The sequence below is a fragment of the Dryobates pubescens genome, chromosome 3 (assembly GCF_014839835.1).
Source record: "Dryobates pubescens isolate bDryPub1 chromosome 3, bDryPub1.pri, whole genome shotgun sequence".
Classification (NCBI taxonomy): domain Eukaryota; kingdom Metazoa; phylum Chordata; class Aves; order Piciformes; family Picidae; genus Dryobates; species Dryobates pubescens.
In genome coordinates this window covers 23,449,189-23,475,673 of record NC_071614.1, presented here as the reverse complement: position 1 = coordinate 23,475,673, position 26,485 = coordinate 23,449,189, and the positions used below count along the sequence as shown (strand labels likewise).

Here is a 26,485-nt window from a genome sequence, read left to right as displayed (position 1 = left end):
GAACACCAGCATCCACTCAATGGCTCCAGCAAGACATCCATGGGAGCAGGAATGAGGGAAGAGCAATATTCCCCTGCAGCAATGAGGAGCTGGCCTATTAAGTCACAGGAATGCCACATTAATTATCATTATTAATTAATACTTTATTTTACAGTGCCCCCATGTGCACTCAGTGCCTTCTAGCACCACAGACAATACAGGGGCTCAGCCTGGAAGAGTTCCTTTTGGGGTTGCATCCCTGCATGGCACAGCAGGGGACAAGAGTGGGGCCACTCCACACACAGGAGAGAGGCCAGGCACTGCCAGGTCCCTCTGTGCCCTTGCCAGGGGCTGTAGATACCAGCCTGACACTCTAAATGGTGTCAGAATTCTCCCTCAGCAGCCACTGGCGACAGCTTTGGCAGGTGGCCCTGGCCAAGCACAAGCTTTGGTGCTGCAGCCCATGCCCAGTGTGCAGTGCTGGGGGTGGCAGTGTGGCCATCTCTGGGTGCCACCATGGCTGGAGGGACCCAACAACCTCTCCTCCTATCCCTCCTGTCCAGTGGTGGCCCACAGCTCTTCTGGGGTCTCCAATGGCCCTCGAAGCCCAGCCCCAAACCCTTGACCTGTGGGTCTTCCCTGTGGCTGCTGCCAGCCAGCGGGTCTGTCCCCGTGATGCTTGCAATGTGCAGTGGCTGCACAGATTACCACCGCATGGCACAGCTTGACGTGGCATGGCCTGGTGCTCCTTAGCTAGGTATGGCACTGCTTGGCTTAGCACTGCATGGCCTTGCACAACTTGGTTTTGCCTTCCACTGCTTGGCATAGGGTGGCACAGCTTGGCATGGCCTGGAATTGCTCAGATCTGGCCGGTACAGTTCAGTGATGCTGGACTCTGCCTGGCTCAGCTTGGCCCAGCCTGCCTCAGCCCAGCACAATGTGGCGCAGCTCAGCTTGGCTTGGCACAGGTTGGCTCACAGTGGTCTGGCCTGGCTTGGCACTGCATGGTCAACATTGGCTCAACCCAGTCTGATCCAGCCTGGCTTGGCTTGTCTCAGCTTGTCCCAATCCAATCTGGCCTGGCTTGACACTGCACAGCCATTGACTTTGCTTTGGTTGACCCAGCCTGGCTTAGCTTGGTCTGCCACGGTCTGGCTTGGTATAGCGCAGCACAGCTTGGCATGGCACAGCACAGGTTGCCTCGCCATGGTCTGGCCTGGCTCAGCATTGCTTGGCTAGCACTGGCTCAACCCAGCCTGGTTCAGGTCAGCTTGGCTTGGCTCAGTCGAGCTTTGCTTGACACCACACATCCCTTGACAGCGTTTGGCTTGGTCTGGCATGGTCCTGCTTGGCACGGCATGGCACGGCACGGCACAGCTTGGCTTAGCCGAGCTCAGCAAAGCCCAGCGTTACCCGGACCGTCCCATTCCTGCCGATCCCCGATGACACCCGAGGAAGCCCAGTCCGACCCTGCCCGCCCCTGCATGGCTCTGTCTGGCCCAGCGGGTCCGGGTGCGCTGGCGCGGGCGGCGGGCGCTAGGACCGCGCGGCGCGGCTCGGTGCTGCAGTGGAGGCGGCGGCGCTGCGGGCGGAGGGAGGCCTGGCCGGGCAGCGCAGCGGCGGCGGCTCGGCACGGCTCGGCACGGCGCGCCGGGCCCGCACCGGCCCAGGTAACGGCACCGCGGACACGAACTGGCCCCCACTGACCCCCGGCATGGGGCAGACCACTTCCCCGTCCCTCGGCACCGCCGGGCTCGGCAAGACTCGGCTCGGTTCGGGAAGACTCGGCTCGGTTCGGCACCGCTCGCCTCGGTTCGGCAAGACTCGCCTCGGTTCGGTTCGGTTCGGCTCTATTCGGCTCAATTCGGGTCGGTTCCGCACGGCCCCGCCCGCACTCCCCGCCGACACCCTCCCCGCCTCGGTGCCGTCCCTTCCCGGTGTGTGTCCCCCGTCCCGTGTCCCGTCCTCCCCCGTTCCCTCAGGCTCGGGGGCTGCGGCGGGGCCGGGCCGGGCCGGGCCCCGCAGCGCCGAGCAGGAAAACATGGCAGCGGCCGGGTCGCCACCCGCCGGGCCCGCCTCGGCCTCCCCCCGTCCTGCCCCGCTCCCCGCCGCCGCCCCCGCTCTCGGCCCGGCCCCGCTCGGCGGGCGGAGGAAGGGACGGGTTGGGGGGGGGGGGGGGGGGGGGGGGGGTGCTTGGCGGCGGGGCCCGGCGGGCTCGGCCCGGCCCGGCCCGGCCCCCGCGGCGCCGCCGTGTCCTTGAGCGCAGCGCCGGGCGGCTGAAGGGCAGCGCGGGGGGCCCGGCCCGGCCCGCGCCCCGCTACGAGGGAGAGGTCCCCGGAGTGGGGGAGTGTGTGTGCGTATGTCCCAGCCCCATCGCTTAGCTGCGGAGACCCCCGGGGCGAGACCTGCGGAGAGCCCCGGAGTGACACCGCAGGGAGCCGAGGGAACTGTGGAGAGCCAGGACGTGTACTCTGTTCACCCTGGCGCGGGTGCGGGGTCGCAGCCCACAGACCCCCGGGCCTGCACTGCCCTCCCTCGGGCGGCAGTGGAATTGCCCCGGCGGGGGTGTGTGGGTGGCGTCCGCCTGCCAAAAGTTTTCTATTTTTGCAGCTAAAATAACACCCCCCAGGGGAGCCTGAAAAGCCCAGGGCAGGGAGAGGGCAGCAGGGCACAGGGTGGCAGGGTACTGGGTGCCTGTCTCCCGGCCTCAGTGGAGTAGTTCAGCCACCCACTCACTTCCTCGCTTCCTTCAGCTTATCTTTTTTTCTTTACCCCCACCACATCCCGGGTTTTGGGGTGTTGGTGGTGCAGGGACCTGTGGGCAGATGAAATGTTCCTCTTCCTCAGTTCCTCTTTCTTTATTTCTTCCCTTTGTGTGACGTAGACGGTGTCACCGTGGGATTGGCGTTTGGTGCTCACATTTGCTGCACCGTGCACAGCAGCAGCGGTGGAGGCAGGACTGCCACAGTGGGCACCCGCATCCTTCCCGCCTGTGCCAAACGCTGCCCATCACCCACCCCGTTGGGGAAGCACACAAGCCGGGGACACCTGGGACCAGCCCCGAGCAAACCAGTGGCTATGGGGAGTGGATGTTGTGGTAGCCGGCAACTGCTCCTGGCAGCTCCCGCGCCTGTGTTGGCCTTTTTGTGCTGAGTCAGCTCAAAACTTCCTCACGGGAGCCTTATTTCGTGGCACGAAGCGCCTGCCACTGCTTGTGGAAAGGCAGGATGCTGGCAATGCTCGCTGCAGCTCAGGCCTTGCCCTGGCTGTCTACATGACCACGGAGATACTGACTGCAGGTGATGTCCCTGCTTTAAAGGTGACCAGTGGTGCTGCCACCCTGTCACAGTGCCATGGTGGCCTCTCAAGGACCTTCAGGTGGTGATTTCCGTGCGAGTATTTTTAGGTTGGCACACCCACACGTCCCTGCCCAATGCTTTCCCGTGCATTCTGTCTGCCCCAGGCCGTAGGGAAGTGTGTGGGCTTGCCAGGTAACCACCGGCGCGTGTGTGCGCGTGCTCGGGACATGCGTGTGCCAGACACACACGTGCTGCAGCGGCTCTGGCTCCGCAGGATTCGCCAGGGGCATTTGGGTGTGATGTTTCTTGGGGTGGGAGATGTCATCTGCGTTCTGTTTTGGTTCTGGAATCCACTTGCCCTTGAGGTTGCAGTTGGTTTGGGGGTTTAATGCCACCATCTGAACACCCACTGGTGCCACCACCTCATTGTGAGACTTGTGGGGCTGCACCAAGCAACTTCACCAAACCTGGCAGCCTGGATGGGGATTGGGCTGAGTCACTGTTCCACCGTCCCGCTCTTCCCACCACTGTCCCGCTTGCCCGCCGTGCTCTTGCCACCGGTTTGGCCTGTTCCTGCGGTTAACCGCCCTTCCCAGTTCCAAGCATGTGCCTGGCTGCCAGTCTGAACCACCCCAGCTTTGCTCCTGGACCTGCTCTGCTGCCAGCTGGTGGGTTCAGCAACGCTGGGGGCTCTGCCCACAGTGGCACTTCCTCACCATAATCAGATCATCTCCCAGCCTTTTTTCCCCTGATAAGCTGAGCATGTTGAGCTGCATGGTGTCCTGCGGCGAGGTGTTCCCACAGCTTGGGGAGCACAGTTCATAAACTCCACCAGGGCTGCACTGTCCCACCTGCCAAACCGCACTAAAACCCAGTGCCAGGGTCTGTGGTGTGTGTCATGGCACTGCTTCACTCTTGGGGTGCAGTGAGGTGCCATACATCACTCCAGGGACACAGCAGCACAGGGCAATGCATTGCTCCTTGGGGTGCAGTGTAGTGCAGCACACTCCCCAAGGTGCAGCACAGGGCAGTACATTGATCCCCCGGAGCAGTGTAGAGTTCTATGTTGCACTCTCTGGTGCAGTGTTGTGCAGTGCATTGCTTTTGAGGTGCAGCACAATGCACTGCATTGCTCCCCCGGGGTGTAGTGTTGTACGATGCATTCTTCAGGGTGCAGGGCCCTATATTGCACCTGGAGTGCTGCTCAGGACCGCACATCATTCCCCCGGGTGCAGTATGAGACCAGTTTGGTGATGCCAACCATTCTGGGGTTCCCCTCAACCCTCCTGGAGGGACCTGTTAGTGGTTCCTGGGTGGCTGTGGTGAGTGCAGGAGCCACTGCAGGGGCGGGTGAGCAGGAGCTTCCCCGCCTGTGGCCATGTGCACCCCCCAGCAGTGTGGGCAAATATTTGGCTCCTAAGTTGTAATTATGGGCGATGAGGTCAATGCTTTGCCCGCAACCGTGGTTTTGGTGCAACCATCTGTCGGAGGCGATCGCAGGGGAGCTGCCGGCACTCAGTTACATTTCATGCCCTGGAGGATGCCCACTCCATCCCCGTTGCCCCCACGGCAACGGGGGGGGTTGGGGCTTGGGGGGAGGCCCCCTCCATGAGTCAGGGATAGGGGGTGCAGGGGGTGGGGGGTGACTCACGGACGCAGCTCCCGGCCCCTCTGAGTCAATGCTGAACTTCATCCCCGGTGCTGGGGAGGAGGAGGAGGAGGAGGAGGAGGAGCGCGGCTGCCCGGGGGTGGCGGTGACTCAAAGTGACAACAACAATAATAATACGCTGCGGCACTTGTCACGGGAGAGGCGTTTGGACAGGGTCCCTCCTGCCACCGGCGGGGCGGAGATGCACGAGGGACCCCGGCCAAACCCGGCGATGGGTGTCACCGCGCCGGGAGGGGGGCGGGATGCTACACGCGAGGTCACATTAGGACAGGAGCGAGGGGGACTGCGGTGAACGTGTCACCCGCCACCTGCGTGGGGGTCTGCGGGGACCCTGCTCGCCAGCACCTAAAATGGCCGTTTGGGTTTCTGCGGGTTCCCGGCTGCGGCACAGCAGCGGCGGGCGCCGGCGAGGTCCCTAAATGTAGGGGGGGAAAGGAGGGGGGGGAGAGGGTTTTTTCCCTGGGGTTTTTTTGGGGATTGCCTTTTTTTTCTTCTTTTTTTTTTTTTTTTTTGGTCAGCGCGGCGTGTCTCATCCCCCCGTCGCAGGTAACCTACTTTGGAACGCCTCTGCCGAGCGTGACTCGCCGGGGCCCCGGAGTGCGGGAGCGGCACGGCGCGGGCTGGGGGCTGCCGGTTCCCCCGCTCACCGTCAGCCCTGAGGCCGGCCCGAGCCCTTAAATAGGGAGGCAGGAGGCAAGCGGCGCCGTGAGTCCCTCCCCGCGCCTCGGCACAGGACGAGGGTCTGTGTGTGTGTGTCCCCCCGCCGCCACCGCCAAGCCGCCGCGTCGGCGAGGGGATGTCCCGGCGCTGCGGGAGAAGGGTTCCGGCGGCCTAAGGTGGGGGGTAGGACACCACAGCCCCCCCCTCCCCCCATTCGCCCCGTCCCCTACATCCTGTGAGCCTCGGCCGGGTAAGAGCGCGGGGGAGCGGGGCCGGTGCCGGGGGGGCTTCCGCGTTAGCCGCATGGACCCTCCCGGTGGGACCGCGCTCGGCTGTCCCCGCCGAGCCGGCGGTGGGGCTGGGGAGAGCGGGAAGCAGCCGGTGCCGCCGGTTTCTCCCCGTCTTTGTTCCAGCGGCCGGCGGGCCGGAGCTGCCGCGGGGTTTTGTACGCAGCCCAACTATTTTTAGAGCGTTCGGAGACCATGTTGGCTGGAAGCGAACCAAAGCCCTGCGAGCTGGCCCTTCGGCAGCGCCAAGAAGGGCAGTTAGTGGCCGTACGAGCACCGGGGAAACTGGGGGGGGGGGGTTCACCTGCCTCCCCCGCCCGGGGCTGCCAGAGGGACGCCAGTGCAGTGGGGCTGGGCTTGGGGGCCGGAGGGACCCCGGTGTCGTGGGACTGGGGTTGCCTGAGCCATTTCCTAGAGACGTATCACATGCCATCAGGGACCCACTGGGGACATTGTCATTCCGCCCTTTGGGCACGGGGGACCCCCCCGAGGGGGCTGGGGCACTCCTGCCGCGGTGCGGGGGTGCTGCTGGGGTGTCCCCGGATACTTCCCTATGGCTCGTGTCCTCCCGTGCCCACAGCCAGGGCTTTGCTGTGGCACAGCTTGATGGGAGCAAGGATGGGGGCTCGGGCAGCTTCACGCCCACGAGCAGCACCCCAAGGAGGCAGCTTACCAGAAGGGCCATGGGACTGAGGTGCTACACCATGCTGTGCCATGCCATGCGGAATGGTGTGCCATGCTGTGCCAAACTGTGCCATAGTGCTGGTGGCACAGCATCTACCAGATGCGTGCAGGAAGCAGCAGCATGTGGGTGTTGGAGGTGCTCCGTGGCAGCCCGGGCCCCCCACAGAGGGGCAGAGCCGTGCCTGGACTGCCAGTGTAGGGCAGAGTCCATCAGTGGCAGAAGGCAAAGAGTGTGGCCAGGCCCTTTGTGGCACGGGGCTGGCCGGGCCAGTGCCTCGGGATGAGGCTCTCCCAGGGGCTCCCCAGACTGGTGAGAGAGGGATGGGGAAGCCCCTGACTGGCATCTGGCACAGGTCTGGCCATTGCAGGGGAGGCAGCCTGCACCCCACATCTCTATACTATGTCCTGTACCCACACTTTCATCCCACATTCCCATCCCACACCCGTATCCTGCACCCCCAGGTCTCATCCTGCACCCAGCACCCCCAGCCCACATCCCCCATTCCCATTCATCACTCCCAGGTCTTACTCTGCACCCAGCACAATTAGCCTGCATTCTGTGCCCCCAGCCCACACACAGCACCCCAGCTTGACTCCTACACCTGCATCCCCCACTTCCAGTTTGCACCCCCAGCCTGCACCTACACCTTGCACCCCTCTCCCCATCCCCTTGCCATGTCCCACCCCAGCCCTCCCTGCGAGAGGGGCCATGCTGAGGGAGCTGAGACAGGAACAGCTAAGCTCCCAATCATCTCCCACTCTCCCATCTCCCACCTTCCAGCCCAGCACCCCGAGTCCTAGAGGGTCCCTGTGCATGTGGTGGGTACAGCTGGAGGGGGCAGGAGAAGCTGCAGCCCTGATGGGTACCCCTCCACCCCTCACAGGCAGCCCCCCATTGTAGGTAGCCATAGGGACAAACAGGATGTGCTGGATCTGGGGTTTGTGTTCTGTCATCAGTGGCCCTGCCTGCCCATAGTCCCCCACAGCCCCCCGGCAGCCCCCCACCCGCCTGCCGGCTGGGAGCAAGCAAGCGAACAGGCTGCGGCTGGAAAGCTCTAGAAACAAATTGCAGCTCCGGTGCCAAAGGCAACAGCAGCCTCGGCCATGGCTAATGCAGCGTTTGCCATAGCAACAGGTGCCGGGGCTCAGCCTCCTCCACAGCCCCTATCGGCACCCCCTCACCCTGCACCTCACACCCTGCACCTGCAAGCTGCACGCTGCAGAATGCAACCTGCCCTCTGCACCCCACACCTTGTGCCCCACAGAACGCACCCTGCATTTTGCACCCCGTGTTCTGCATCCTGCACCCTGCAGCGTGGATGCTCTGTGCCTTGCACCCTGCACGTTCTGTATCCTACCTCGTGCACCCTACACTGCACCATGCAGAATGCACCCCGCCCCATGCACCCCAGCTGTGCACCCTGCAGAATACATCCCACACCTCACACTCTGCCCTGTGGGCTGTGCCTCCTGCACTGTGCACCCTGCAGTATGCAATTCCTCCATGTACCCTGCACTGTGCAGCACACCCCCACACCTTACACCCCACAGTCTTCACCCTGTGGCAGGCAGCTCTCGTGGTGTGATAGCACCCCATGCTGGGCACTGTGCACCCCTCAAAATGTCCCATGCACCTCACACTGCACCTTGCACCTGTTGCCAGCACCATGCACCCCACGCTGTGTCCCCTGCAGCCAGGGCAATGCCAGGGACAGGGGCCCCCAGCCCAGCCCAGCTGAGTCAAGGTTGTGGTGTGTTAATAATTGCTGGGGGCCAGGGCGCGGTGCAGCCGAGGGGCGGTGGGGCTGGCGTTCCCCCCTCACTCCAGTCCTGGCATTCCCCCCTCAGTCCCAACCCTTTCTACTTCCTGCAGGGGCAGAAGGATCCAAGCAGGTGGTGGGACGCAAGGGCTGGCCGCTGCGCTGGGTGACGGCTCCTGGACCCCTTCCGTGGTGCAGAGAGTCAGAGAGTGGCAGTAGCAGCAGGACCTGCTTTGGTGCTGAAGAGCTGACAGTCCCAGACACCCACCCTTGCTCCCCACCATGCCATCCAGTGGGAGCCTCGACACCAGCAGCCCTACTTCAAACCGTGAAGCACTTGACACGCACAAGGTAGGGTCCTGCCATAGCTCAGGGAAGCTGTGGGGGGGTTGGGGGGTGACCTGGTTGTTCTGTGGACATCCCTAATGCTGCGCTTGGCCTGATACAAGCAGTGCTGGAGTACTGGTGGGCTCTGGGGGTCAAGTTTGTGCCTGGCTGGATGGTGTGCAGATAAAGGGAGCATAGGGTCCCCTCTGACATGTGCAAAGCCCTCTCCCCCTCGTCACAGTGGGGAACAAGGTGCCAAGCCAGGGGAGCCCTGAGCTGCAGCTGGGATTAGTGCGGATTGAGCTATTCCTGGCAGTGGGGAGGGGACAGGGCAGCAAAGACCTGCTGTCATCTCAGCAGTAGCAGCCAGGGCTGGGACAAGCCTGGCTGCAGGGAGGAGGCTGCTGGGGTAGGGGGTGTCCCCCAGCTCTGGGGCTGAGTGGACGTACAACCTGGACTGTGGGGCAGTGGGCTGGGGACACAGGACATGCAATGAGAGGTGGCCCTGTAGCCTCACCACAAGACCCAAGCTCAAACCCTCATGCCAGTCTTGATGCTCCATTGTGGGGATGCTACCTGCTGCAGGGACTAGGGGATCCCTGTCCTTCTCCTGCCTCCTTATGTGCAATGCTGCAGCTGGGGAAGGAACAGTAACCCCCCTGTGCCAGGTGGCATGTAGTGCATGCTCACTTCATCAGTGTACCATACTCAGGGTTCTCAGCCCTGGTGCATGGACCCCATCCCTAGTACATGCTCCCCCCAAGCATCCCTGTCTGTAGAGCAGCTCTGTGGGGAAGGGCTGCCCCTCAAACTGCCCTGTCTGCTGCAGCACTCAGCAGGGGCCAGCTTGGTTGGGGCTGAGGATGCAGCAGTGGGCAAGAGGCTGTGCTGGGTTTGTGGAGGTCAGAGCCAGAGGGGGTAGCAGGTTCTGACCCTGTCCTCACTGCTTCACTGCCACACATGGACACGCCAGGCTTGCGTGGCACTCCTAGTGCTGCCAAAGGCATCACTCTTCCTGCGGAGAGAAGCAGCGTCCTGGGGGGCACAGGGTCAAGGCCTGCCCTGGTCAAGGCGTGGGGACTGGAGCTGGTGGCCAGCTGGCCGCCATCCTGCTGCGGGCAGCAGGGGATTGGGGTCATCCCAGTTCCTCCAGGCCAGCTTGACCGTGGCAACTACGCTGAGCCTCCAGGTCAAGCCTGACTGGTCTCTGTGCCAGTGCTCCCCATCCTCCAGCCATCACTCTGGGCTGCTGGATGGCTTGAGCCATGTGTCTTTTGGTACTTTGTGGCATGACTGGGGAGGGGACAAGTAAACCAGGGGTTAGTTGATCAGTACCATGGTTTAGCACATGGCAGGCTATGCAGGGCATAGCGTGTGGCCAATCCCACCTGCATCAGTTGCTGGCACAAGGAATGTGAGCCGAGACTGTGGGGCAGACCCTAGGAGGTGGGTGTGACAGCTGACCCTGTGTTTTGGTGCAGTTCTGGAGGTTTGTGGCAGAGCTGGCTTGGAGAGTGGGGCTGTGGCATGTGGAGGGATGCAAGGAAGAGCCGTGGGAGAAACTGGTGCTTACAGTGCAACCTGGCTCACCCTCGAAAGCAGGACCTGCCAGTGCCAGCACTGCTCCCCCGGGTGCCAGTGCCCCACGTGGGCTGGCAGCAAGTTCACGGCGAGCACGCCCAGCTGAGCACTGTCCTGGCCTGACCCCACCGGGACACAGCATTGCCTCCCCCGCGGAGGTCACCTCTAACAAGGGGGCCAGGAGAATGAGGCTGTACAGTGCTGTAGGTCATGCCAGGGCTGTCAGCTCTCAGCACAGGCCTGGCAAGGCCGAGCTCCAGCTCCTGTGTGAGGTGGGGTGGGTCTCTGCACCCCCATTCTCCTGCCCAGCCAGGCCGATTTCCTTCCACTGCCAAGGTCTCCCTAGTGCAGCCGGGAGCAGGGACCCGGCACAGCGGCTGCAGAGCCAGCACTGCGTCATGCAGCAGCTTTTCCTCCTCCTCCCTCCTCGGCGGTGGTTTCCCTCTGGGTTGTTGCTTGGCAGCGGCGCAGGAGCAGGGCACATCGGGGACGTGCCATGCAGCCCCGCGCCTGGCCGAGCCCTGGGGAGAGGAGCCGGCGAGGAGCGGGGTGATGTATGGGGAGATGACTCAGCTCCCGGCGGGCTGCGTGCAGCGAGGGGCTGCAGCACCAGCTCTGCCGCGCCGGGAAGGGGACAGCAGATCCCCCTCGCAGGGCTTTGCACAAGCCTTGCTCATGCTTGGGATGCATTCTTGCTTCCCCGATGCCTGCTCTGATTTTGGGATGCGGTGCCCTGGATGGGGGTCCCTTCAGCCCCGGTCCTGCCCCAGGTCCTGCATCCCCCAGCTCGCTGGTGTGGAGACTGTGCTGATCTCTGTGGCAGAGCCACAGGGAGCTCATCTTGTATGCCCCCGGGCTGGGAGCACCTCCCTGACCCTGCATCAGGGACCCCCGCCCCCAACACTGCAGTGTCCCCCTGGCACTGCAGTGTCTTTCATGCCAGTGTTCCATGTACTGGGTACAGCATGGGGAGCAAAATGGAGCCCTGAGCACCAGGTCAGGGTGGGGGTCCCTCCTGCAGCTCTGCACCAGGGTGTCCTGTGCACCATGGGAGGAGCTGGGGTTGCTGTGGCAGACAAGGCACTGTGCCCAGCATTGCTTTGCCAGCACAGGGCATTGCTGGTGAAGAACCACAGCTGTGCCCATTGCCACTGTTCAGGCAGTGAGGCAGGCCTGGGGAAGCACAGAGAGACCCCTGTAAAGGACTGCAGTCCCCCAGAAGAGGGAGCATTGCCTGGGGATCCTGTAGAGCACCCCTTGCCTCACCAGCACCCACCATGTGCTCCCCAGCTGTATCCTCTCCCAGCTGCAGGATTTGACACCCTGCCAGACCTTTCCATTCTATCCATTCTAAACACTCATGCATGACCCCGGACAGGGGGAGATGGGAATTGAGGGGCATGGTTTGGGTTGGCAGGGGTGGGAGGGAGCTGGTCTGGGGCACCACAGCTGTGGGGTGCCATGGCCATGGGACATGGTGTGTCCGAGCTCTGCGGGACCTTTGGGCCGGAGCCTCGCAGGGATGTGCTGATGCTGTGGGCATCGCTGCCTGCAACCGCCCCAGGCCCAGGGAGAAGGAAGGCAGCAGCAGGCAGCAAGAATGCATCCGGGACTGGCGCCCGCCATGACTGCAGGGCCGCACGAGTGCAGCTGGATGTCTGCGCTGTCTGGCTGCCAGCCCCATCCCCTCCCCGGCCTCTCCCTCGCCAGCCCCCCGCCGGCCTCTCCTCCTTCCCCTGCTCCCCCTCTGTGGCCTCTTCCTGCCTTGGCTGCTGCCGACGGGATCTTCTGGGGCTCAGGTGAAACCAGCTTCGCCACCGCCGCCGGACACGCGAGGGGCCCCGTGCAGCCTCGCCCTGCGGGCACGTCCCTTCGCCAGGCCGCAGCACCAGGCGTGGGACCCCCGGGCAGGGAGCAGGACCCTGAGCGGGAAGTGTGGCCTCCGGCACGACACCGTCCTTGGGCGGGTGCTGCCGCCGCGGCGCGGGAGCAGGTTCATTTCCCGGGGCCAGGTTCCTGCTCCACTGCCTGTGCTGGTGTGGGCACCCTGCCAGCACACAGAGCTGGGGCACGGTGCTAGGGAGGCGGGGGTGGAGTGGTGGGGCACTGGCAGCTGCTTCAGGCAGAGCATGGAGAGCGGGGTGCAGTCCCCAAAACCGTGCAGACACCTTGCTCTGAGCGCACCCTGGCTCCTGCTGCCTGTCCTTGTCCCCAGAGAGCTGCATGGCCCCTGCTATGCCATGCCATGCCACAGGGTCCATGCAGCCCTTTCTGCATGCCACAGTGCAGAAGCCCCAACTCCCACACGCTTAGGGTGCTTGCAGGCTGCAGGGGTGGGCACATACTCCAGAGCTGGCTGGAGCAGGAGCATGTATAGGAGGGTTCACCCAGTGATGGTACCCAGCTTGTGCTGCAGCCCCAACCTGGCAGGAGCCACAATTACCCTTCTAATGGTACCCTGGAGGCCACGGGCTTGCTGATGCCAGATGATGCCAGGTGCCCAGCCACGTGCAGCCCTCTGTGATGCACCCTTGGTGCCAGCCATCTCAACACTGAGCAGAGCCGTGCCCGAGACCCCAGGCTGCCCAGCCCTGGGGCCGATGGCATAACCATCCTCTCTGTCTCTGGCTCGCAGGGGGAAGAGGAGCCTGAGGAGAACCAGAGCAAGGAGGAGAAGCAGGAGCCAGGGACGCCCATGAGGAAAGCCGGGCGGCCTGGGCGGAAGCGCAAGCATGCCCAGGTGAGCCAGTGGGCACTGGGCGCAGTGGGGTGTCCCCCGCCATGGGGCTGTTCTGCCCCTTTGCTGTGTTGGTGGGAGACTATGGCTTCCGGCATGCAGCTGGCCCCCGCAGCTTCCCCGTGTGCAGGACATGCAGCTGCTCGCTTGCCACCCTGGCAGCCTCCAGCCCCCGGTAAATGCTTCCTGTGCCTGGCGGGGGCAACTTACTCCTCAGTGTGGCTCTGGTTGAAGCCCTGCCGTGCATTTGCTCCCCATCTGAGGAGCTGGTACCCTTTTGTGTCCCCTCAGCCACCATGAAGCTGCTCAGCCCTCCTCTGGCTGCTGTACCAGCCAGGCACCAGGTGAAGGTGCACAGCTCTTGGCCAGCAGCTGCAAGAACAAAATGGATGTGGGCATGCAGGGCTGGGCCCTGCCCCAGCTTCTCCAGCTCCTGCCACACAGGTGATGCCCACTCCAAACTGTGCAGGGCTCAGTGAGGGATACTGAATCCCCAGAGGAAAGGTGCACATCATCACCCTGGGCTTCAGCAGTGTCCCTGTCCCCATAGGAGGGAACAGTGCGACAGAAACAAGCAAGGGTGGGGCACCTTCACTGCTAGAAGGGTGAGAAAAAACTTCCTTGCTGGGGTTTCCAGCTGCAGAAAGGGTTAATTCCGTGCTTGGATGTGTCCAGATCCTGATCCATGTGCTGGATCTGTGCCTTCACAGCAGCAGGGCCAGGGAAGCCAGCGTGTGGGGGCGAGCAGGGGTGTGATGGGGCTGGATGTGGTGCAGGGCTGGGAGCAGGCAGGCAGGCTCTGGAGGCTGGCTGTAAATGCAGAGGAGAGGGAGGTGCGTGCTGGGGCGGGGGGAAGCCGTTTGGGTGGAAGAACAATGCTGGCATGGGAACAACTGGGGAAAGTTGTCAGGAAGAGATCGAGCCTGGGAACCAGGAGGTCTTTGCCCATAAGAGCAGGCGGCCCCAGGAGCCCTCTCCATGCCCTGGGATGGATGGCAATGTTGCCACAATGCTAGGCACCTCCCAGGCCTCCTGCAGAAGAGCTGACTGGCTCACAATGGGTGCCCATTCTAGCTGCTCTTACTGCGTTTTTCCCTTGTGCCACATCTGCCCCATTCATGGCACCAGGCCCTTTGTCCAGCCAGCAGGTCCTGCTGCCAAGCAATTGGAGCTGGCAAGCTCCACAGGCCCATGGGCACTGCCAGGAGGCTGGGGAAAGCCCCAGACAGGTGTGAGGTGCTAAAAATATCCTCCCCATTGTGCCAGTGCCTTCAGAAGCAGCACTCTTCTGGGGCCACCAGACTGGGGACTCTAGGGGAGCAGGCTAACTCCTTGGGGTCTGGCTGAGGGTCCCCAGAACCCTGTTCACCAGGATTCAGCAGGTAGATACATGTCAGGAGAGTGCTGAGCACCCACCTCAGCTTATGCCTGGGCAGGGACATGAGCCCTGTGTGGGGATGGAGCTTGCCAGTATGGGGAGGGGGTCAAAGTGGGTCTGGGCACTGAGCTACCCCAGCCTGCTGCTCTGGAGGGGCTGAGGTGAGTGAATCTCCATGGAAGCCCTGTCTGGTGAGAGCTGATCCAGGGGTTCTGATTGAGGACAGCCCTGCAGGGACATGTATCATGGTGTTGGTGAGCCATGCTGCACTAAGCCATGCCAGGTCATACTGTGCTGTCCTGTGGTGCGCTGTGCCATGTTGAGCCATCCCATACCACGTAGCGATGTACTGTGCTATACAGTGCCAGACTCTTCCATGCTCCCAATCCCCAGCAGGGTCCAGCACAGGCTCAGCAGTGGGACACACCCTTGTGCCTTGGTGCCGTGGATGAAGCAGTGGCTCTCCAAACACCTTCCTCCTGCAGAGGAGGTATGGCCACAGGGCTGCCCATCCCATGTCACCCAGCTGGACAGCTCCCCAGGATTGGGCAAGGGCTGGTGCTGCAAACCCTGGAAAGGGGGTTTGCATGAGCGCTGCGGTGTTTGGAGCTGTCCCAAATCCCTCTGCTGGGACTTGTCCTTAGCATCGGCATGTGTGCCCATGTAGCCAAGAAGGCCAGCAGCATCCTGTGTTGGATCAGCACCTGTGTGGCTAGCAGCACTAGGGCAGGGATTGTCTCACTGTGCTCAGCACTGCTGAGGTTGCTTCTTTAATACTGGGTTTGGTTCAGTTTGGGGCCCCTCACTCCAAGATGGACATTGTGGAGCTGGAGCATGTCCAGAGAAGAACAGCTATGCTGGTGAAGGATCTAGAGCACGCATCTTGTGAGGAGCAGCTGAGGGAACTGGGATTGTTTGGTCTGGAGTAAAGGAGGCTCAGAGGAGACCTCTCCACAGCTCCCTGAAAGGAGGTTGGAGTGAGGTGGCAGTTGGTCTCTTCTCCCACAGAAGAAGAGATAGGACAAAAATAAGCAGCCTCAAGTTGTTCTAGGGGAGATTTATGTTGGACATGTAGAAGAGTTTCTTCATGGAAAGGTTTCTAAGGCCTGGAAGAGGCTGCCCAGGGCAATAGGATAGTGTCCATCCCTGGAGGGGTTTAAAAGCCATGTAGATGTGGGACACATTTTAGTGGTGACCTGGCAGTGGTGGGTTAATGGTGAGTCTCAATGATCGTAAAGGTCTTTTCCAACCAAAACGATTCTATGAGTCCCCAGCACAACCAACCCGACGAGGTCCCCTGCAGTGTCCCCTCTGGCAGCGAGCAAGGCACTGGGGCGGGCACAGGGCTTTCCAGCCCAACAGGCTGCCGGGAGCAGCCTCCTTGGCAGGGGCCCAGCGGAGGGGAGGGGAGCAGCAGAAAGGCTGTGCTTGTTCCCAGGGCCCGGCCGGCGCAGAGGAAGTGGGTGGGTGGGTGGGCAGGAAGACAGACCTGCCGCTGGGCTCTCCTCGGGGACGGGGACAGGCGCCGGGGCGGCCAGAGAGGGGCAGGGACATAGGGTGGGTCCTGGCTTCCCCTTCCCTTGTGCCTCACTGTCCCAGAGGCAGCGTCTGAGCGGTGGCACTGGTGTGCCCAGTGTGCCAGAGTCCGGTTCTAACCCAGGCAGGGAAGCGGTGACGCTGCTGGAGCCAGCGTACCAGGTTTCGCTGGGGCAGCTGTCGATGGGCTAGAGGTGAGAAGATGCTGCCTGTGAATGGGTGTGATGCCAGGGCATGCTCGCCACTGTGCCAGCTGTGGTGTCCCTGTCCCAGCAAGCTGTCATGCCAAGAGATGACGCCCCTTGTCCCACTGCAACATGGCAGGACCCACCAGCCTGGCACAGCCTGACACTGTCTCACAGCATTGTGGTGCCCAGGGAACCATAGCTGCATGAGTGCCATGGTAGATATATGGTCTCCTGAAAGTACAGCTTGCTGGATCTGCTGTACTGGTGGGAAGAGACTGCCAAGGGCAAGGCTATAGCACCAGGGTGGCATACAGCATGGCAGCCCCCACAGCCCTGCATGGGTAGGGAGTGATGTAGCTCCCAGTAAGGGACGTATGATCTCAGCAGGATGGCATTGCCCAGTCCCAGGGCTGATAGTGATGTCATAATGCTCATCCTGGTGACACTGCCATGGCCTCACAGTGTGAAGGGTAGCATGTGCCACCATGCTTCTGCTACCCTTCTGGGTCTCCTGCAGCCAGACTCAGACCCCATGGATGGATTAAGCCCCTGCAGCTGTCTAATTCAGAGCACATTTGCTGCCCTTCCCATTTCCTCCTGGGAAACCCATGTGATTGCTGTTGGTGCAGTGTCCAGGATGCAGCCCCAAATAAAAGGCAAGAGTGGGACTGGGGGTGGCTGGGGTCCTGGTACCACACTGAGAGGATGGCAGCCAAGAACCACAAGGATTCCAGTGTGTATGTCGACAAGCCTGAAGGATGGGATCCATCCAGAGGGACCTGGAAAAGCTGGAGAAGTGGATCCACATGAACCTTGTGAGGTTCAACACGATTAAGTGCAAGGTCCTGACTTGGGTCAGGGCACCTCTCAGTATCAGTTCAGGCTGGGGGATAAAGGGCTGGTGAGTAGCCCTGTAAAGGAGAACTTGGGGGTACTGGGGGGTGAAAAGCTGGATGTGAACCACCAATGTGTGTTCACATCCTAAAAGGCAACTGTCTTCTGGGCTGCATCCAAACAGCATGGGCAGCAGGGAAGGAATTCTGCCTCTCTGCTCTGCTGAGGCCCCACCTGCGGTGCTGTGTCCAGCTCTGGGTTCCTCAGCACAGGAGAGTCATGGACATGTTTGAGCTGGTCCAGAGGAGACCACAACAATGATGCAAGCGCTGGAGCCCCTCTGCTATGAGGACAGGCTGAACCAGTTGAGGTTGTTCAGCTTGAAGAAAAGAAGGCTCTAGGGAGAGCTTACTGTGGCCTGTCAATACTTAAAGGGGCTGATAACAGAGTGTAGAGACAGGACAAGGGTGATGGGTTTAAACTAAAAGAAGGGAGATTAACGCTAGCTAGAAGGAAGAAATTGTTTGCACTGAGTGGAGAGACACTGGCCCAGGTTGTCCAGAGAGGTGATAGATGCTTCAGCCCTGGAAACTTAACAGGTCAGGTTGAATGGGCCTCTCAGCGACCTGCTGTAGTTGAAGATGTCCCTGCTGACTTTTGGAGAGTTGGACTAGATGAGCTTTAAAGGTCCCTTCCCACCCTAACCATTTGTGATTCTGTAACACCTCAGCCCTCCCAACGGCACCAGTGTCTGCTTCATCGAGCTGTGCCCTCTGTGGTAACCAGGCTTTGTTGCCTTCCACAGCTCAAAGCATCACGGGGAGTGGCTGTCAGGGTCCTCTGTGACTGGTGGTGGCTCATGTCCCCAGTGCATGGTTGTATGGTGACCCTGTGCGACCTGATCTAGGCAAACATGCAGGAGAGTTGATCTAGATGATCTCCAGAGGTCCCTTCCAACCCCTATCATTCTGTGATTCTGTGACCCTGGTTGATTCCTGGTGCACACACATCCCCAGCACAAGTGCCATCACCGTGCTGTCCTCAGGCAGGAGCAGGTCCAGCCTGGTGCAGGGGGGGTGCACAGCACAAGAGCGTTCAGGAGCAGTTCCATGGAGCTGAGAGCCATTGCACCAGTGTGGCTGTAGCAACCCACTGGTGCTGCCAAACACCCTGTTGGGGTTCCCCCTGGCCCCCATCGCCTGTCCTGCCCTCCTTCCTGGCTCTGCTTGTGGCCCCTCGGCACAACATCTTGCACATTGGGGCCAGGGAGCGCGCAGGGGAGTGGAGGAAGTGACTGCCAGCGAGCCGGAGCGGCCGCGGCGGGCAGGAAGCGTGCGTGGGGAGGAAGCAGCTGCACCCAAGCGGGCGGCAGCCAGGCGAGAGGGTCTGCAAGCCCGAGGAGGGGATGCACCATGGTAAGCGGCACACACTCCCCACCGCCTGCCAGGCATGCCTGAGGAAGGGGCTCCTGTGGCATGAATCCTGGAAGCCCTGGCAAGCAAAGCCACCTCTGTCACTTGCTGTTGCCCCTGGAGCTCCTGCTTTGCGTCTCCTACCTTATGGCCCTGGGGCAGGGGAGGGTGGGCATTGCCTCAGGCACTCCTATGGCACTGCAGGCACCCCAACTCATGCCAGGCCTGGCTGGCAGCTCAGCATTTTCTCCCTGGCACATTGCCACTGTATAGTGCATCCTGGGACATGTAGTTTGCGGGGAACGGGCAGGAGGGTCCCTGCAGCTGGCATCTCTCTGTGCCACCCCAGCACTGCAGCCAGCTTCCCCTGTGCCACTCGGCCACTGCACCAGCCCCATACCACTTCCCTGGCACCCCATCCCTCTTGGGAACAAACCTGGGGCCTCTCCCTCCCTGGGACTCTGCAAAACCCCTGACACTCCTGGCTTCTGGCAAAGCCTTTGTTGAGGGCTCAGGGGCACAGGGGTGCCCGGGCAGGTAAGTGCAGGGCTCAGATGCATAAGCTCACAGATGCAAGCATGAGGCTGGCGCACTTGTGGCAGTGAACGTGGGGCAGAGGATGCACAGGTTCGTGGTGTGGGATGTGGGGCTCGGGGCTGCAGAAGCTCATGGACACAAGTGTGTGGGTCTGGGGAGCACAGGCTTCCAGAGGTGAGCATGAGAGTGGTAACCTTGTGGAGGTGATTATGGTCCACAGGATGTACAAGTTTGCAGAGTCAAGGTGGGGTTCAGGTTGCACAGGCTGGCAAGGATGAGCACAGGGCTGAGGGATGCACAGGCCTGCAGAGGTGAGCACAGGGTTCTGGGGTGCACAAAATCATGGAGGTGAGCACAGGCATCTGGAGTGCACAAGCTCACCAAGGTGAGCATGGGGCACAGGAAACAGGGCCAGGCGCCACCTCCTCAACTCCTGGTGCTGGGAGGCAGTGGCAGCACCTCTGGGTGTCTGTTCTTGGGGTGTTCAGCCTCCTGTGACCCCCCCAGGAGCACATGGGGGAGGGCGCTGAGCCCTGTGGCAGTGGGTCCCAGCAGGGTGTCAGAGCCCGCCCTGCCACGGCTGCGCCCGGTGTCGCAGTGACGTGGCAGCACTTTCACTCTCCTTGGCCACGGAAACCGCTGAGCCAGGCTACTCCTCTCACTCTGACTGCTCCTGCCAGCCCGTGCCATGCAGTGCCATGAGGCTTTCCCATGGCCGGTGGCACGGCAGGGCCTGGCTGTGCCATTCCCAACCCTGTGCTGCTTGTCGTGTGCAGACACCTGCTCAGTGAGCACCAGCACCGCTGGGCTGCCTCTGTGCCCCACACAAACACCAGGGCCAGCGGCACACTTGCTGTGCTCCCTGACACACACTCCCCCATCACACACACACAAGCCTGATGCACACAAACCCACCACACACAGAGACCTCTACCACACCACCCCCCCCATCACACATGCACACACATCACACACACCTGTCACACACATACCTGTCACACCTGTCACACACATGCCTGTCACACACAGAGACCTGTAACACACTCACCTGTCACAGAGACCTGTCATACAGACCTGCCACTCACACACCTGTCACACACACACACCTCTGTCACACCTGTCACACACACTCCTGTGACACACACGCCAGCCATGGCCGTGTGTCATGCTCCTGTGGATGTCATGGCATTGTGTCCTGGTCCTGCAGGTGACAGCATTGTGCCCAGGTCCTAAGAGTCCTCTGGTGGTGTGTCCTGTCTGGTATGTCTGGGTTCTGAAGGTGTCATTGCTGTGTATCCAGGTCCTCGTGGTGTCAGCTCCATTTATCTTGCTCCTGTGGGTGACATAGCATTGTGCCTGGGTCCTGAGGTGGCATTGTGGTACATCCAGGTCCTGAAGGTATCATGGCAGTGTATCTATGTTCCCGTGGTGTCATGTCCTTGTTTCTTTGTCCTGAGGGTGCCGTGGCTCCATGTCCTGATCTTCATGGTGTTGCTTCCATTTGTTTTGGTCCTGAGGATGACATGGCGTATCATGGTCATAAGGGCATTGCAGTGGTATGTCCTGCTCCTGAGGGTGCCATGATGGGGTGTCCTGATCAGGAGGACCATGTATCCTGGTGTTGAGGGTGCCATGGCTTTGTTTCCTGTATCCTAAGGGTGTTGTGTCTGGGTGTCCTTCTCCTGAGGATGTCATGCCAGCATGTCTAGCTCCTGAGAGTTTCAGGGCGTTACGTCCTGGTCCTGAGGGTGTCGTGACACTGAGTCCCGGTCCTGAGGCTGACATGGTTGTGTGACATGGTTGTGTATCTTGTTCCAACGGGTGCTGTGGCTGTGTGTCCTAGTCCTGAGGATGTCACGGCCCCATGTCATGTTTTTGTGGGTGTCATGACAGCGTGTCCTCATCCCGAAGGTGCCATGGCCGTGTGTCCTTGTCACAAGGCTGCTATTTCACTGCATCCTTGTCCTGACACTGTGGCTCCCATGTGTCCTGGTCCTGAGAATGTCATGGCAGCATGTTCTTCTCCTGAGGATACCATGTCTTGGTACTGAGAGCATCATGGCAGTGTACCAAGGTCCTCATGGTGTCACATTCTTGTGTCCTCGTCCTAAGGGTCCAGGTCCTGAGGATGCCATGGCTTCGTGTCCCCATCCTGAGGGTGTCATGGATGTGTGTCCTTGTCCTGAAGGTGTCAATACAGTATGTCCTGGAGCTGAAGGTGTCATTGCAACATGAGCTGCTCCTTAGGGTGCCATGGCAGCACTCCTGGGGTACCATGGTACCATACTCTGGCCCTGAAGGTTTCATGGCAGCGTGTCCTGGTCCTCCAACTCTTGCAGCAATGTCTTCTTGCTCTAAGAGTGCCATGGCAGCATGGCCTAGTGCTGAAGGTGTCTTTGTCCTGAGAGTGTCATGGCTGTGTGTCCTGGTCCTGAAGGATTCGCAGCTGATGGTGTCATGGCAGAATGTCTTGGGCTTTGATAGCGCCATGGCCTTCTGCCCCCATCTGGAGAGTTTTATGGCTGTGTGTCCAGGTCCTAAAGGTGTTCCGTCACCATGTCCTGGTCTCGAAGATGCCACAGCAACATGTCCTGCTCCTGAGGATGTCCTGTTAGCATGTCCTGAGGGTGCCATGGCAGCATGTCCTGGTCCTTTTGTCCCATGTCCATGTGTCCTGGCCCTGACAGTGTCACAGCAGCATGTCTTTTTTCTGAGGGTGTCACGGCAACGTGTCTTAATCCAGATGATGTCATGTTTCTATAGCCTGGTTCTGTGGGTGCCATGGCATTGTGTGGTGCTCCTCATAGTGTTGTGATGCCATGTCCATGTCCTGAGGGTTCTGTGACTACTTCTCCTAGTCCTAAGGGCAGCCTGCCAGCCTCTGCAGTGAGCAGCATCCTGAGGTGCAGGAGGTGGAACTTGTTCTTTGTGGCGTAATGCACTTTTGTCCTCAGAGCATCACCACATCCTGGCGCTGTGTCTCTGGGGGTATGGACTGTCACCCTTCATGCTGTGCCGTCTGCAGTGGGGAATTGGGGCCAGGGCAGGGGGCCGGGGGCTGGATGGGACTGGCCGACCTGGGATGGTGCTGTGGGGTCTGCTGGCAGTGCCTGGTGGAGTGCAGGCTGGGCACCCTGCCAGCACCCAGCGCGGCTCCTTTCCCTCTCCCTCGGCAGGTGGAAAGCAGTGACACCCCCAAAGACATCGCAGCCGTCCCCAAGTGCCCCCCACCCTGCCCAGAGGCCAGCCCTGCCGAGCCGCTGCCCAACGGTGACGTGGAAGGGGACAGTGCCCAGTGGAAGGGCGCAGAGGAAGGTGGCACGAGCCCCAAGGGCGGTCGCCCGGAGGAGGACGAGACGGAGAGCCTGCCCGACGGCGAGACAGGCCGGACGCTGGAGAACGGCCGCTGCACCCCCAAGGAGGGCATGGACGCCCCGGCCGATGAGGGTGAGCTGGCCCCTTCCGATCCCCAGAAGAAACGTGGGAGGAGGAAACTCCTGGAAGCCGCAGAGAAAAGTAAGACCTTAGCGTTGAGGGCTCCCGGCTACAGGGCTGCGGCTCTGCCCGGCACCCACCGGCACCCACCCGCTGCACCTCACCGGGGACCCCCCAGCCCTGCCTGGCATGCCCTCCCTGGGCTGGGCAGTGCTGCCGGATGAGGAGGAGGAGCGAGGGCCGAGCCCCTCGGTGCCAGGCGGGATTTGGGGTGAGGGCAGCAGGTTAGAGCTGTGGGGCTGCCCTCGCATGCTCATCCGGTTGTGCCACCCATCTCACCAGGCTCTGCTCCCACCAGAGCTGGAGGGGAGCTTGGTCCTTGTCCTGCCGATGCAGCTGATGCCCTGTGGCACAGTTGTGCCCTTGCCTGCATGCCCACTGGTGCTCGTGTCGCTTTGCATGGCAGCCCTGCATGTGCCACGGGCAGTGTGGGAGGTGTGGGCATGGGTGGGTCCATTCTTCCTTGGTGCCAAGGAGCTGCCAGCTCTGGTGCTAGTGCTGCTCTAGGCATGGAGTGTTGCATAGAGTATGGTGGGCTCAGCAGCGTTCTGAGGATGAGCCCCAGCATGTGCTGGGCACCACTCAGCTGGCAAGCAGCTGTGCAGGTCTGGAGTTCCTGGTGGGCACCAAGTTGACCAAGAGCCAGCAGCAGGTCCCTGTGCAGTGAAGGCAGATGGTGTCCTGGACTGCATTAGGAGTGGTGTCCGTGAGCTGAGGACGCACTGGGAGTGCTGGGTCCAGTATAAGAGGGACATGGACAGACTCAAGACAGTTCAGTGAGGGACCACCAAGATGCTGAAGGACTGGAGTGTCTGTGCTGTGGCGAGAAGCTGGGGGAGCTGGGACTGCTCAGCCCAGAGCAGAGAAGGCTCAGGAAGGTTGAACCCATGTCTGTGCCAAGAGGACAGAGCCAGGCTCTTCCAGTGTGCCAAGACCAGAGACTGTGGGCACAAACTGGACCCCCAGCTGGAACATATTTCTCATTGGGTGAGTGACACAGGTGCTGCAGAGCAGAAACATGGGGAGGACAACGTGAGGCTCTGGCTCTTGGGGTCTTCTTGGCCTGGGTCAGCACAGACCGGCTGCCAGCCACGCTGAACAAAGATGGAGATGAACACAGAAGGGCTGGAAATGGAGAGAGGAAAGGCTGGGATGAAGCAGGGAGAGGCTGAGATGGAGGTGGAAGAGGCTGAAGTGGGATGGAGATGGGAGAGGCTGGGATGGCATGTTGCTGGGAGAGGCAGGGCTGGAGACAGATGAGGCAGGGCTGGGATGTTACTGGGAGAGGCAGGGCTGGAGACAGATGAGGCAGGGCTGAGAAGGAGTCGAGCAATGCAGATGCTGCCGCAGTCACGAGGCACAGAGCAGGCAGCCGAGGGAGCAGAGAAGGCAGAGCCAGCAGTGCAGCACAGACGGCGGGGGGGGAGCTAGCTGGGCTGGGCATGCCCTGGGCAGCCCCAGTGCCAAGCTGAGTGGTGCTGAACAGAGCTAGATGAGACAGGCTGAGCCAGAAGGGTCAGCACAGCATGGGCTGATGTGGGGAGCAGGGTGAAGTGGGCTGGAGGCAGCCCTGGGGGTGTCCTGCACCAGTTCCAGTGATGAGCAAGCTCTGGATTCAGTGGCCGTGTCGCTTCCCTTCCCTGGAAGCCATTTGCAGTGCTTCAGCCTTGTCTGTGCTGAGGTTACCAGAGACATCAGCACCTTCCAGCCACAGGCTTGGATTCTGCCAGATCACTTCTAGGGCAGTGATCTGTACTGGGCACTGCTGAGGCTGCATCTTGAATACTGGGTTTGGTATTGGGTTCAGTTTTGGACCACTCACCCCAAGAAGGACATTGTGGGGCTGGAGTGTGTCCAAAGAAGTGCAAAAAAAGCTGATCTAGAACACAAGTCTTGTGAGGAGCAGCTGAAGTAATTGGGTAGTTTAGTCTGGAGAAGAGAAAGGCTCAGGGGAGGTCTGTCTCTCTACAAGTCCCTGAAAGGAGGTTGGAGTGAGGTCCAGGTCAGTATTTTCTCCCAAGGAATGAGTGATAGGAACAAGAGGAAACAGCCTCAAATAGTGCCACAGGAGGTTTAGGCTGGACATGAGGAACACTTTCTTCCTCAGAAGGGTTGTAAAGGCCTGGAACAGGCTGCCCAGGGCAGTGGTGGAGTCCCCCTCCCTGGAGAGTTTTCCATGTAGATGTGGTGTCTGAGGGTCATGTTTGGTGGTAACCTGGCAGTGCTGGGTTAACAGTTTGACTTGATAATCTTGAAGGTCTCTTCCAGCTAAAATGATTCCATGATTCTGTGATCCTAGTCTGCTTCTAGCTCCTGCTGCCTCATGCTTAGCTGGCTGGAGAATTCTCCCAAGCATCCTTCACCCCTCGCCCAGTGCTGCTGCCTCCAGCACTCATTCCTTCTCCTCACACTCTTGCTTTCACCTCTTGCTGCCCCACATCCCAGCCTGCTGTCACAGCAGGTTGGCAGAGTGCACGTGGCATGGCACTACTGGGACGGGCAGGAGCTGAGGCCAGGGGCTTTGCTGAGCCCCCACCGTGCCAGGTCTGTGCAGGATGCTCAAGGCAGTGAGCTGGAGGCCCGCAGCCCATTTCTGCAGCAGCCCTGGCACTGGTAACAGCCCAACAGTGAGCTTTGTGCCCCCAGCAACATGGTGGGCAGGGTGGCAGAGTAGTGGGGGGACACCAGTTGCACCAGTCCCCAGTTTAGTTGATGCCCCACAGTTTAGTCAGTCTCAGTGCCTGGGTTGTTGACTCAGTGCAGAGGGCACCAGCATCTCAGAAGAGGCCAGATTCCCTCTCCTCTGCCTCAGTTTCCCCACCTGAGAGCCACATGCCCATGTGCAGAACCAGGAAGACAGGCTGAGTACCCCCAGGACACACACCCCCAGAGCAAAGCCAGAAAACTCCTGTTCCCCAGTGTCCCCTACTGTGCCCCAGCTGCTCTCCTGCTGCATCCTTGCTGCTTCTGGGGTGGGGGCTGGCTGTTGTTGGGGAGTCAAGTCCCCATATGCCATCTGCAATGGACTGTCTGGGTGCCATGCAAGTCTGGGTAGGCATCTGGAGGAGCTGTGACTGGGCGATGTTGCATCCTGCAGCAAATCATGGTGTGTGTTCAGCTGGAGAAGGGGGCACCGGTGGTCCCAGCTGAGCCCCTTCATTGCAGCCCCGCTCTGTGTCAGGATAGCACCCCAACCTCTGGGGTTAAGCTGGTGCCCAGGACAGAAGTGCCCTCCCTGGCATGGGGACCTATCTCCAGTGATGCCCACAGCAAGGCAGGGGTGGGTGGCTGCCCCCACATGCACCCCATGCTCTGCCTTGTCTCTGACCCTCTCCCCTTGGGGTGCACAGAGATTTGCAACCCCAGACCTCCCAGCTGGGGTGCAGGAGCAGCCAGCTCCTGTCCCAGCAGCTGGCATTCCCTGGGGAGCATGGCCCAGACATCACATAGCAGCAATAGGTACCCTTCTCTGGCCCAGGAATGCCCTGGGGGGGGCCTAGGTGGCCCCCTTACTCCCCCAGGTGCCCTGTCCCATAGCACCGAGCCAGTCTCCCTCGCTGATGGCTGCTCTCTGTTCTGTGTGCAGGCAAGGAAGAGAAGGAAGAAAACAACTTCGATACCCTGAAAATGGAGGCAAGTATGTCCCGGGGCTGGGGCCCGCTGGAGGTGAGCACGGTCTTGCAGCCCAGCAGATGGCACTGTGCTCCCCGTGCCCATGGCAACCCGCACCCCCTGGCCTCTCTCTGGCAGTGGCTGTCAGGGAGATGCAGGGACAGGCATCCTGTGCACAGCCAGGAACTGGAACCGGACGGCACCAAGCCATTGCCAGGCTGGTGAACCCTCCTCTCCAGCCCTGCCGTCGGATGGGACATGCCTGGGTTGACCCCACGCCTTCCCCTGGTGCCCAGGTAGACCATGTCGGCCAGAGGCAGATCTGTGCCCAGCTAGCGGTGCCCACCACGATGCAGCCAGGCATGGCTGTATCAGGAGGACCTGGTGCCTCCAGGACCAGACACAGACATGGGCCGGAGAATGTGTGTGTGCGCAGTGTGCACGTGTGTGTGTGCGTGCGTGTGTGTGCATGTATGTGTGTGTGTGCACACTGTGTGCGTGTGTGTGCAG

The 26,485-nt window shown here is 61.0% G+C and overlaps 1 protein-coding gene across 8 annotated transcripts in view; it reads left to right on the top strand.

Annotated features, from left to right (window-relative positions):
- Positions 1–1,546: 1,546 nt before the first annotated feature.
- DNMT3A (DNA methyltransferase 3 alpha) overlaps positions 1,547–26,485 on the top strand; it is a 41,243-nt gene continuing 16,304 nt past the window's right edge. Inside the window, exons 1-5 of one of the 8 annotated variants that reach the window (XM_054179801.1) lie at positions 1,547–1,649; positions 8,452–8,689; positions 12,882–12,986; positions 22,045–22,384; positions 25,950–25,996. In XM_054179801.1, coding sequence (XP_054035776.1) covers positions 8,621–8,689; positions 12,882–12,986; positions 22,045–22,384; positions 25,950–25,996 — 561 coding nt within the window. In that variant the 5' untranslated portion in view covers positions 1,547–1,649; positions 8,452–8,620. Of the gene's footprint in view, positions 1,650–5,535; positions 5,858–8,451; positions 8,690–12,881; positions 12,987–22,044; positions 22,385–22,547; positions 23,351–25,949; positions 25,997–26,485 lie in introns of those variants that run through there. The other 7 variants (XM_054179800.1, XM_054179802.1, XM_054179804.1 and 4 more) reach the window with 7 other exon arrangements.